This window comes from Globicephala melas, chromosome 10 (assembly GCF_963455315.2).
Source record: "Globicephala melas chromosome 10, mGloMel1.2, whole genome shotgun sequence".
Classification (NCBI taxonomy): domain Eukaryota; kingdom Metazoa; phylum Chordata; class Mammalia; order Artiodactyla; family Delphinidae; genus Globicephala; species Globicephala melas.
In genome coordinates, this window is record NC_083323.1 from 95,089,192 (window position 1) to 95,102,155 (window position 12,964).

The 12,964-nt window shown below is 38.3% G+C and overlaps 1 protein-coding gene, 1 long non-coding RNA gene and 1 pseudogene across 2 annotated transcripts in view; 2 read left to right on the forward strand and 1 right to left on the reverse strand.

Annotated features, from left to right (window-relative positions):
- Positions 1-12,964, reverse strand: part of LOC115840984 (uncharacterized) — an 89,918-nt gene that overhangs the window by 11,324 nt on the left and 65,630 nt on the right. The window lies entirely within an intron of this gene.
- LOC115840979 (alpha-2-macroglobulin) overlaps positions 1-12,964 on the forward strand; it is a 40,836-nt gene that overhangs the window by 2,880 nt on the left and 24,992 nt on the right. Inside the window, exons 3-13 of the mRNA XM_030834489.2 lie at positions 2,459-2,618; positions 2,780-2,832; positions 4,502-4,522; positions 4,777-4,945; positions 5,391-5,475; positions 6,806-6,926; positions 7,691-7,805; positions 7,952-8,061; positions 10,119-10,280; positions 11,660-11,887; positions 12,130-12,193. Coding sequence (XP_030690349.1) covers positions 2,459-2,618; positions 2,780-2,832; positions 4,502-4,522; positions 4,777-4,945; positions 5,391-5,475; positions 6,806-6,926; positions 7,691-7,805; positions 7,952-8,061; positions 10,119-10,280; positions 11,660-11,887; positions 12,130-12,193 — 1,288 coding nt within the window. The remainder of the gene's footprint in view (positions 1-2,458; positions 2,619-2,779; positions 2,833-4,501; positions 4,523-4,776; positions 4,946-5,390; positions 5,476-6,805; positions 6,927-7,690; positions 7,806-7,951; positions 8,062-10,118; positions 10,281-11,659; positions 11,888-12,129; positions 12,194-12,964) is intronic.
- Positions 333-1,161, forward strand: LOC132597945 (non-histone chromosomal protein HMG-14 pseudogene; annotated as a pseudogene).

The window sequence follows — 12,964 nt, forward strand, 5'->3', positions numbered from 1 at the left end:
TAGCGACTAAGTGTAGAAATTAAGAAGCAATGCATGAATTTCCAATATAAATAATAGTAGACCAATATTTATAGAGATTAAAATCAACTTAATGATTAGAGAAAATACCTATTAACCAGAAAAAAAAGAAAAGCAGTATGCACTAGACAAAGGGAAAATATGAGTTCTCCTGAAAATTAAAATGGAAAAAATACTAACAAAGAAAACTAGGCCAGTGTTTAACATAAGCCCCAGTAGTGGGCTGACAGGAACACACCACCCCATACTCTTTCTAAGAGTGAACTTGTAGAAATTACCATGAGTGACTATCCAATAGCTCTTCAGAGTTGCCCATGTATAGAATCCTTACAGCGTACAGCCAATAATATGTTGCAGTTTCCTTTCTCATAGCCTTAAGAGATGCTTCTACCATGCTCTTTTACCACGTAACATCAGTTTGGTAAAGTTCAGTGTATAAGTGAATCAAAACTGTATTAGCGAGCTCGGCCGGCGGGAGGACCGGCAGAGGCCAGGCAGCCCAGCTTCGCCAAGGCTCTCGGTGTGCGGGGCTCGCAGGCCCCCGGCACGTGCCAGCCCCACCGCCACCACGGCCAAGAGGAAGGTCAGCTCCGCCGATGGGGCGGCGAAGGAGGAGCCCAAGAGGAGGCTGACAAGGCTTTCAGCGAAACCGGCTCCTGAAAAAGTGGAAACGAAGCCAAAAAAGCGGCAGGAAAGGATAAATCTTCAGACAAAAACGTGCAAAACAAAAAGGAAAAGGGGAGCAAAGGGAAAACAGGCCGAAGTGGCTAACCAAGAGACTAAAGAAGACTCACCTGCAGAAAACGGAGAAACTGAAAACGAGGAGAGCCCAGCCTCTGATGAAGCAGGAGAGAAAGAAGCCAAGTCTAATGAATATCACACACTTGGTCCTATCAGTGGTTCCCGTTTCCCTTCTTGTACAATACAGAGGAATATTTTTATCAACTATTTTGTAAATGCAAATTTTTAAGTAGCTTTAGAAACATTTTTAAAAAGGAGGGAATCCTACCTCATCCCATTTTTTAAGTGTAAATGCTTTTTTTTAAGAGGTGAAATCATTTGCTGGTTGTTTACTTTTTGGTACCACCAGAAAATAGTGGGATATTGAATGTGGCAGGCATTGTCTTGGGTGCCAGCTTAACATTCCATAGATGGGCGATATTTTATATCCTATAATACAAAGCATACTAAATGGCAGTTTGGAGTCAGTTGTGCATTTAATGCCTTGAACACTTTAAATTACTTCTCCTCCCATGTTGTTTTTGGTAGAATTATTTCCTAAAGCAAACCACTCACCCCTTGATCTTGGCTCTCCTGGTCAGAATTTTGTGCACTCTGTAACATCTTTGGTCGTGGTAGTCCAGTTCTTCTAGTAACTTTGTTAATGTGCTATGAACGATTGACAGTTTGGGTATGTAGTGTATATGATATTAAATTGTGAATTAGTGGGACTTACGATGTAACAGCATATCAATATTTGAAGGTATTGGTACTTGATAGCCTGTCAAGGAAAATTTGCCTCCAAATTTTAAGCTGGAAGGTCACTGGAATAACTGTTCAGAAAAGAATCACAACTACATGATTTTTTAGATTTTTGGTATGTATGTTAAGAATTGTGTACAAATTGAAATGTCTGTGTACTGATCCTCAAAACAACCAATAAAACATCTCAATTATGAAAGAAAAAAAAACTGTATTAGCTGATTTGCAGCAACCTGGATGGACCTGGAGATTATCATACTAAGTGAAGTAAGTCAGACAGAGAAAGACAAATATCATATGATATTGCTTATATCCAGAATCTAAAAACAAATGGATACAAATGAACTTATTTACAAAACAGAAACAGACTCACAGACTTGGAGACAAACATGGTTATCAGGGGAAGGGTGGGGAGGAGGATAGATTGAGTTTGGGATCAACACGTACACACGGCTATATTTAAAATAGATAACCAACAAGGACCTACTGTATAGCACAGGGAACTCTGCTCAATATCCTGTAATAACCTCAATGGGAAAAGGATTTGAAAAAGAATAGATACATGTATGTGTATAACTGAATCACCTCGCTATACACCCGAAACTAACACAACATTGTTAATCAACTCTACTCCAACATAAAATAAAAATTTTAAAATGAATAAATAAAGCAAAAACATTTTTTAAAAACCTGTATTGGCTGATCTATAAGGAGATGTGAGTATCATTTATGACCTCTCTCACTGATGTAATTTCCTCCATCCTGTGTTCTGTCTTCCCATTTGTAAATGACAGAAGTCATTCTGTCTGTGAATTCCTGTCCATGCCAAATTTCCCTGATGAGAATGAGAGAGTGAAATTAAGTAAAAGGGACAAGATTCCCAGGGAGAAGTGGGACAGGGACTGGAGGAAGAAACTTGGCAGATGAACGGGTTCTCAGGATCTCTCCTATATTTCAGATCCCAAGATCTCCATCCAATGAGGAGGTAATGTTCCTCACTATCCAAGTGAAAGGACCAACGCAAGAATTCAAGAAGCGGACCACAGTGTTGGTTAAAAATGAAGAGAGTCTGGTCTTTGTCCAGACAGACAAACCCATCTACAAACCAGAGCAGACAGGTACAAGAAGGCCTATGGTCAGGACAACTTCAAAAAAGAAAGATCTTCCTACCTTGTGTATTCCCCAGTCAAAGGAATCCTGTTTCCCTTATAGTCTGTCTTACTAGCCTATAGGCCTGGCTTCAGGTTTCCGGGACTCATGAAAAATATTTCTGTTTCAGTGAAATTTCGTGTTGTCTTGTTGGATGAAAATTTTCACCCCCTGAATGAGTTGGTAAGTGTCCTAATATCCATCTAGAATTATTATTATCTATATAAACAGGCTGAGAGTTTGTTTTTGGTGTTGGGAGAGAACCAGGGAGAGGAAGAATCTGGTACTGAAAGCAGTACTTTCTGGCATTGCCATAGTGCAAGATCCTCATTTAAAACAGTATTCTGGGTCAAGAGAGTAGCTGATTCTTTCTTGGTACTGATACTTGGTCAGCTGTCACACAAACTTACTCTTTAGAAAATTCTCAATTAGCCAAACTAGAAAGATACACTATATAATAAATAAACCATCAAAAAACTTAGGTTTAAATGACTTCTCAAAGATTCAAACTTTTTCTAAACACAAAACCCCTCCTATAAAGGAAGGAGAGTGTAATCAATGTTTGTTCCTCAAGACTAACACTCTCAATTTTAATGTAGACAAGAAACCAAAGCCTTAATTTTTCTCTCCTAGATCTACTCCTCAACCACATTTTCTTATCTCAGAAAGAGGCAATTTTCAATGAAAAGCCAAGGACTCTGTTGACTATAGCCCCTCCGCCCCCAACTTCCTTTTCCCCTCTTAAAAGTGTTCTCTTTCCCTTGCCATAGAGTTTGCAATTCCCTGCTGATTCTGATCAAACCCATCTTTGCTAGGGGGTGAAGAAGAGAAAGGGATGGGAGAGAAAGAAGCAACTTTTCTCTTCTAGCTCCTCAGGCAAAGGATTAAGGCATATTCCTTCGTCTCACCCACATCCATTTCATCAGAAAATCATGTTAGTTTAAATATATCCAGACCATGTTTTACCACATGAATTGCTACGACCTTGTCCTGACCAGTATCACCTCTAAACAAGACTATTACAATAGCCTTGAAATTGGTCTCCTGGTTTCCACTTACACTCCTCTATCTAAAATCAAACACCTAGCCCTTCACTCTATCAGCTTAACTCTGCTTTGTTTTTATTTCTTGACATTTACCACTACCTCAAATCTATCTATCTATATCTCAAATATATATATAAAATATATGTATCTCAAATATATATGTCAAACATATATATCTCAAATATATATCTATATATATCAAAAATATATATTTCATATATGACTGTGTTTCTCATGTATCCATCCCTATTAGAATGTAAGCTCCATGAAAGCAGATCTGTTGTTCTTTTGTGCATTGCTCTGTTCATAGCACCTAGAATGATACACAGCATATGTTAGGCACTTAATAAATATTAGTTTTAAAAATGAATAAGCGTTGATAGTAGAGGAGCTATTCCCAGTCGTCCTTATTCTTAGAACTACCTAAGAATTCTGTGACCCACCTTAATATTTGGATCTGAACATGGTTACTTATAATTCCATTAGTGTTGATTTCTCAATCTGTAAAATAGCACAGCAAAGGAATGTTCTTCACTGGGATACTGTAAGCATTTAAGTCATATCAGTAAATACCATTCCTAATGAATGGCACGTATGCATTTGTTGCTCACACCCAGTAAGTACTTAACATTACTTATTAATTGCTTGTAATGGATTAATCAAAAGTTCTGTAAAACTTAATCTGGAACTTTTCTGTGTTTTACTACAGATAAAGTTATTCTGCATAAGGCTGTCTTGCTTATAAATCAGAACTGCGAATATCTAAGAACAATTCTAAACTCCTTTCTCTCTCTTTTGTCTTTCAGATTCCACTAGTATATATTGAGGTAAGCAATGTGAAACATTCCATAATTAGACACAAATAATAAACTTAGGGAAAATGTTCTTATTTGAGAGATTCTTACAATATTTCAGAAACTTGTCATTAAGGGAGAAGACTTCAAACTCATGTAACACTAGATGGTTCCAAGTCATCTCCCTTCCCCACCTCTTTGTGGATAACATAGGAGTCCCCATAGATTTCCTTTATTGTCTCTCATGCTCTGGGCTCTTTTGTAAATTACAATTACTGTGTCCACAGGACCCCAAAGGAAATCGCATCATGCAATGGCAGAACCTCACGGTAGAGAGTGGCCTCAAGCAGTTGACCTTTCCCCTCTCATCAGAGCCCTTTCAGGGCTCCTATAAGGTGGTGGTACAGAAGGAATCAGGTGAAATGGCAGAGCACCCCTTCACCGTGGAGGAATTTGGTATGGATTATGCAAAACCATGGAACAGTTTTTTCATATTTAAACTTCTAGGGCCTAGAATTTGAGTTTCTTTGGAATTACTTTCTATTTCCCACGGGTGAGATTAGGCTTGGAGTGGAACCAATTACTTCTAATCCAATGAGGACCATCAATGATTCGTGAATAGGATGTCATATAGCATTTTTTGTAGCAATTTTTAATCTTCAAAAAAAATGTAAAACATTCTTAGTCCAGTGGAGTCTCCCATAATTCATTAAGGTTACATTGATCCATCATAGTCCTTCAACCAGGATCTCCATTTGAGAGAAAGGTGGATATATTGGAGAAGTGGGCTACCTTTTCAGGGCCCTAAAATATGATTAGAGAATTGTTATGAGAACCTGGAAATACCAATTCCCCAGAAGTTGAAAAACAATCACCAACTTCCTTTACCTCCAATCAACAGTGCTTCCTAAGTTTGAAGTGCAAGTAAGAGTGCCAAGGATAATCACCATCTTGGAAGAAGAGATGAATGTGTCAGTGTGTGGCCTGTGAGTTTATACTTTTAAAAAATCTTTGGCGAGGGGAATTATTTAAAGGAGACTCACCCTTTGGGATATTTTAACTAGCTTGTCTAGAAGCAGTGCAGCACAAATACCTTAAATACATGGGAGCATCCCCATCTCTAGAACTTTCCTCTCCTGTTGCTTTTCTATTTCCCTTCTTATTTTCTTTCATGTCCTTTCCAACATTATTATAACTATCATGGGGCAGGCAACTGTTCCTAGAGCTAAGCTATGCTAATAGGATTGATTCTGAAAGTAATAAAGCTACTCGCGCATGCACGTACACATGTACACACACAAATGAGATAGTGTTGAAGTGTAGTGACTTTCCCTTTACCAGGTTGTAAAGTAAATTCAATCATCAACAGATCATTTACTTGACCTTGGATACATAGTGGAAAAATAGCTCAGATTCAGAATTTGTAGAGATAGGCGTATTACAGAAATGTCGTCTAACTCATCTGTCTACCTAAGGCATGTCACATACTTCTCTGAACTGCCATTTTCACTGATGAGAGTAGACATGATCTCACAGTCAGTCTTTTCCAACCTTGAAAATTCATGTTTCTAGGATCTTATTGCTCCCATCTCCAGCAGCCCAGCAGTAGCAGTACAGAAAGAACAGCCAGAGTGAAGAAACCAGTCCTAAAGACCTTCAGCTGGGTCCCTGCCCCAGCACTATCTCAGAGTAAGGTCACCAAGCTCCTGATCCCACAGAGCTGGTGAACCAGTACTCTTGCAAATATAGATATAGAGGGTATTTTGAATAGGGAAGGAACAAATACCCTCAAAACCACAGCAATTATCAATGATACATTTATAGCACAATCCCATTTTTGTAAAAAGTAAACAAGTAAAAGTCTATATGAACAGAGATGGCTACACATAGGAAGAGGATGATGGAAGGAGAGATACCATCATATTAATAGTTTATATTCCTAGGTAGAATTGAGAGCATTTATTTCTTGTCTTTGTTTTGTTTTGTTGGTATTGTTTTTTCTCTTAAGATCTGGTGTAGCTTTGGCAAAAGAAAAATATTTTTTAAAAGATGAAACTGAAAATTAGAGATTAAGAAAAAAAAAAAAGACATGGTAAAAGAAGACTGAAGTAAATTCCAGCATGTTGCACTGGAAATTTCTAAAAGAGAAGGTTCGTTACTTAGTTTACTTGCCCTCAACACTGTATAAGCCCTGCAGAAATCAGAGGGAAGTACAGAGTCTAAAAATATACTATAGCTAAAGGGAAAATATAAACAGGTAGAAAATGGGGGTGTTCAATGTCTGATTTGATCCATTTGGCAATGTTCTTATGACAGATACACATATGGGAAGCCTGTCCCAGGACATGTGACTATAAACATGTGCAGAAAGTACAGTAACCCTTCTAACTGCTTTGGTGGAGAATCACATGCTGTCTGTGAGAAGTTCAGTCAGCAGGTATGTGGGAAACTACTCCTAGGGATTAACAGCCCAGGCACTGTTGATGAGCAGTGAGTTACAACATGGTGGTAACTCAGGAAGAGACCAATCTGTAAGAGAATTCTATGCTAGCTATAGTCGTTTTTTAAAAATCAGTGACTTAGCACAATAGGAATTATTTCTTGTAATTGTCCATTGTGGGTATTCTTGGTGCACCAAGCACCCAGGATGATTGAAGTTGAACCATCTCCAGTACCTGGTACCTAAAGCCGCCTTGAGTATCCATCCAATTATGTAAAGGAAGGAGAAAAAAGCATACAAATCTTAACCACCTTGGCTGGGAAAGGTGTCAGTTTTTCTCTCTTTCTATGAGCAAGAGCTTGTCACATGGCCCCACCTAGATGCCAGGGAGCTGGGAAACACAGTGCCCAGATGGGCAGCCACTTCCCAGCCACAGCTGTAAACTATGGAAGGGAAGCCAGGCTTCGGTGAAGAGTTAGCTGCCTGCTACAGTAAGATCACCCCCCAAGTTTTAAGGCATTTCTTCATTTCTTCACCTCATTCACTCTGGGGAATATCAGATACTAAGGAATACACCTGTCAGTTATAAGCCAGAAACTGTTGTGAGATGTAATTATAATTAATCCCCAGAGAATATTTATTGTGTTCTCATCATACAAAATTCCTAGGTTATGTTGCCTCAAAAAAAAAATGCCACCAGATTAACTGACCACTGATTTGTCCAGTCTTATGTTTTTGTATTTTATTTCGTCCCCTCCTAGCTAAACAGCCAGGGCTGCTTCTCTCAGCAAGTAAAGACCAAGATCTTCCAAATGAAGAGACAAGAGTTTGAAATGAAAATTGAAGTGGAGGCCAAGATTCAAGAAGAAGGAACAGGTGTGTATACCTCATGGGTATGGGAGGAAGAACAATGGACATGGATTTAGTTCCTTTGCCAAACAGTGAACTGAAAGGGAGGAAGTAGTATAAGTTCAGGGAGAGCATCCTTCCAAAAGTGAACTTATTTTTTCCTTCTTTTTCAGAGGTGGAATTAACTGGAAAAGGGACCACTGAAATAACAAGAACCATAACCAAACTCTCATTTGTGAAAGTAGACTCAGACGCTAGACGAGGGATTCCCTTCTTTGGGCAGGTGAGGTATTTTTCAATTCACAAATCAAACTGTACTCTCACCTAATACGTACAACATATTCTGCTAAAACTATACCTGGTTAATATTATCTGTTGATTAATATAATCAAGGGTATAAACCCACATAAAATAGATTTGTTCCTCTAAATTTGTACATCAAATCTATAAAACCATTCTAAAGCACTATCAAAATTAGAAGGTTTTGGGAACAGCACTGAGTGATGTCACTCAATCTCTTTCCCATGGGGTTTACCAGGCAGTCTCAGATTTTTATAATATTTTTTCACAAAGTGTCTCGAAATTCCTGATAGCCAATCACATTATCCTTCTAACATTAACTTTGTATGGAAATGGGTGGGTAGGTGGCTTTCATTTTTATTTTGAAATATAAAAGATTCTGCTGTACCTGGTGTTTCTTTCATGGATATTACATATACATTACTTTTTCAAGTATATTTTATTTTACTCAAGTATACTTATTCAAATATATTTGTTTTATTTTAGCAAGTATATTTTAAAAACAGTACACAGAGGGGTAAAATACTGCTATTTAAAGTATACCCAGGGCTTCCCTGGTGGCGCAGTGGTTGAGAGTCCACCTGCCGATGCAGGGGACACGGGTTCGTGCCCGGGTCTGGAAAGATCCCACATGCCACGGAGCGGCTGGGCCCGTGAGCCATGGCCGCTGAGCCTGCGCGTCCGGAGCCTGTGCTCCGCAACGGGAGAGGCCACAACAGTGAGAGGCCCGCGTACCGCAAAAAAAAAAATAATAATAAAGTATACCCAGATTTTAAAGATATAAATTTTTTCTCTCAGATCTACAAAAAAAATCTGCTACTGTTATTTTTCTGCTTACTGTTATAAGCAGATGTGCTAATGGACCTTTCGGACTCCAGAAGTCTGAGATGAGAGTTGTATGTACCTCCATGCGTAATTACTGTGCATCCTGTTTTTAATGGAAATATTATAAGATGTCAGCTGTGGAGAGTGTAAAAGACAGAGGGACCAGGCTCCACAAAAAGAGTAGTGGAATAAATTTTAGAATGTCTTGATTATGCTATGACAGCAAACATGTTCAGAAACTTTGGTGACTTCCTAAAATGAAAGTTCACTTCTTTAAACTTCTCAGAAGTATATTGTACTTTTTTGAGATTTTATTCCTGCTAAATAACTATCCTATTATCATAAGACTCTCTCACCAAAAGTGAAAGAATCAGAATTTTGTACCTATCCTGGTATACAGCTGACATTTCATTAGCAAACTTAGATCTTGTTAATCAATTACAAATACTAATCCAAGTCTGCTGGTTGTGCTTCCTTCTACCAAAAGTAGTTTATACTGAGAAAAAAAATCACCATCTTTAAAATCTGAACTGAGCTACTAATCTTCTGGGTTCAGTATTAGCAGTAATTTGACTTTAGGCCCTTATTTAATATTCTATGCTTCTTTTCAATTTTACATTTTTCAGATGGGAAGTACCTCATAAAATCTACCTACCTTCCAAAAGTTTGCAAATCTAGGTCAAGAAGCAGATATCATATATAAAACTAGAGGAGCACACAGGACAATATATTAGCAATTACTAATATTAAATCTCAGAATACTAATCTGTAGAAAGGGAATGGTCTGCCATAAAATAAGTATTTGAGGCTCAATTAAATTTGACTAATGGGTTAAAAATTTTCATTATGGCTCTTGTGGTCTGTGACTTTCCAAAAGTTATATATAATATATAGAGTTTTCAAAATATCCACAGAATACATTTCTCAGGTCACCTCTATTATCTCCATCATTCTCTACCCTTTTACACTATTTTTCGTCTTAGGACTGATTACCACTAAATAAGTATATATTACGCATTTATTTAGCAGCTATCTCTTTTACTGGACCGTATGTTCTATGATAGAAGGAACTTTGTTTTGTTCACTGCTGTAGCCTCAATGCCTCGAACCATGTCTGACATATTGGACACACTCAATAAATATTTGTAATAAAATGAATGTTTGGTGTCTATTGGATATTAGCCACATAACTGATCTGCAGCTTTTAATCTTCAGGTGCGCCTAGCGGATGGAAAAGGTGTCCCTATACCAAATAAACTCATCTTCATCACAGCAGAGGAAGCCCACTATGACTCCAACGCCACCACTGATGAGCACGGCCTGGTGCAGTTCTCCATCAACACCACCAGCATCACGGGCACCTCCCTCACTGTCAGGGTAAGTTTGGAGGGAAGTTACCAATGATGTGAAGAAGTCTTGGAAGAAAGGTTGCAACCGAAAAGTGATGGCATTTCCAAGTTGTGTTTAGTCTTAGGAAAAAAAAATGCGAAACTAAAAACCAATTCAAGGTCAATTTTGAAAAAGTTTGTTAAAAGGAGGCAGTATAGTGTTGTGGCTAAAGTGGGGGCTCCACGTGTGCACATGAATCGTGCAAACGCTGTGGGAAGCAGCATGGCAGTCCCCCCAAATGAGAACTACCATATGATCCAGTATTCTAACTGCTGAGTATACCTTCAAAAGAATTGAAAACAGAATCTCAAAGGGATACTTGCACAGCCCTGTTCATAGCAGCACTATTCACAGTAGCCAAGAGGTGGAAGCAACCCAAATATCCATCAACAGATGAACAGATAAACAGAATGTGGTATATATGTACAGTGGAATAGTATTCAGCCTTAAAAAGGAAGGCTGTCACAGGCTACAGTGTGGACGAACCTTGAAGACATTATGCTAAGTGAAATATCCAGTCACAAAAAACAAATCGCGTATGACCCCACTTGCATGAGGTATCTAAAGCACTCAAAGCCATAGAAATAGAAAGTAGAATGGTGGTTGCCAGGGGTTGGGAAGAAGGAGAAATGAGGAGTTGGTATTTAATGGGGACAGTGTTTTAGTTTTGCAAGATGAAAGGATTCTGGAGATGGGCTGCATATTACTTAACACTACCAAACTGTACATTTTAAAATGGTTAAGATGGTAATTTATGTTGTGTTCTTTACCACAATTTTTTTAAGTGTAGGTTCCAGAATCAGATAAATTAGATTAAAATCCTGGCTCAACTCTATATTAAGAGCAAATAACTAAGAGTTGAGTATAGACTTCAACTACTTCACTAACTCAACTCTTGAACCAATGCTATTTACAGAAAGTGTTCTCAGACCCCTAAGGTTGCAATATTACATTTATTCATAATACCCATTTGAAACCCATCATAAATGAGGCACCTACTCTCTGATATGCAATTCTTCCGTTTCTGAGGATTAGTCTCCTCAGTGAGGTTTCATAGCTCCAATGTCTCTGTCTGAATAGGTAAAGTAGCCAAAGAAATGTAAGCCAAGCTAATCAGAGCAAAGGATGCCTCCTTTTATGCTCTTCACAAATGTAAAAATCAATACCAACTCAAGGAGCCTCCGCCCTGTAAAGGCCTGCAATACCGATAAACAAAATAAGGGACCCTCCTCTCTCACTTTTGAGTGTGGAGCACCAGATTTCTAGGTACTAGTTAAGGTAGGATACTAAATGCATGCAATTCTGGAGCACACTGATTCTCTATGACATATAATCTATAAGATAATATTGTTTTTCTAATTCATTAGGTCAGACACAAGGATCATAGTACCTGCTATGGCTACCAGTGGCTGACAGAGGAGTATGAAGAAGCTTATCACACTGCTAATCTTGTATTCTCCCAAAGCAAGAGCTTTGTCCACCTTGAGCCCTTGCCTCGTGAACTGCCCTGCGGCCGAGCTCAGACAGTCCAAGCACATTATATGCTGAATGGACAGGCCCTGCAGGAGCTGAAGGAGCTCGTGTTCTACTACCTGGTGAGAAGGAAGGCCACTACTCTGACTCATCTGTAAACTCCTGTGTGAGCAAGGATTTATGAAGCTCTTTAGGCATCACAACTTTGACCTCTTATCCATGTTCCTTTTGAAAGTCTGACTTCTCTCAGGGCTAATTATTGCCAGCAGGGGCTCAATAAAACAAGCATATCACATAGAGAGCAAGACTTGGGGTCAGATCTCTATCCGGCAAATTAAATCCCTTTTCATTTCCTTTTTTGCAGGTAATGGCAAAGGGAGACATTGTCCGATCTGGGACTCACGTACTGCCCGTGCACCAGCGAGACAGTGAGTATTTCCATAATTCCCCATTTCTGCCATACTCAGTCACTTGCAACCTTACGCTGCAGAAATACCAGGAATAGCTTCAAATAAAGAGAGAGAATTTTCATCTAACCCCAATAAAGAAGTTGAAAGGGGAAAGCAATAATGTTTCTTTCTTTTTTTAAACCCTTTATCAAATATTTATTTTCTTTTCTTTCAGGTTATTCTGTTCAGATTATTTAAAGTGTTTAGTTGTTTCATAATTTATGCTTATTCCAAATTTTCAAACCATAAATAGTCATGGACCTCCTTCTCAAAATGACATTTCAAAATTGTTTTAGACAATGGAGAGAAGGTAAAACTTTGGAGTGTCTTCTATATGTTAGGTCTTGTGCTGAGTCATTTATATCTTTACATCATATTTCCCTTTTGAAGATAGCTATGATTTTATGAAGAGGTAAACTGGACTCTCCCCAGGAACAAATGTGGAACAATATAATCCTCTGAAGGTTTCACCTATCCTAAGGGAGTCTAAAAGTTCCCTTAAGAAAATTATCAGTGAACTACTCTTTTGTTGCTACTTTGTAGCAACATAGAAGCACTATAGTAGAGAAGTTCGATGCAACTTCTAACAGTTCTATGTAGGCACCAAAAAATAAGTTGCAAAGGAGCTCAGTACTCCTCTTAAGAAGAAAGAATAGAATATCTGGTTCATAGAAAGTTAAAGAGGATATAGGGGTAAATACAATGTGTTAAACTCTTACTATTACATCTCACAACTTCAAGTACTATTTC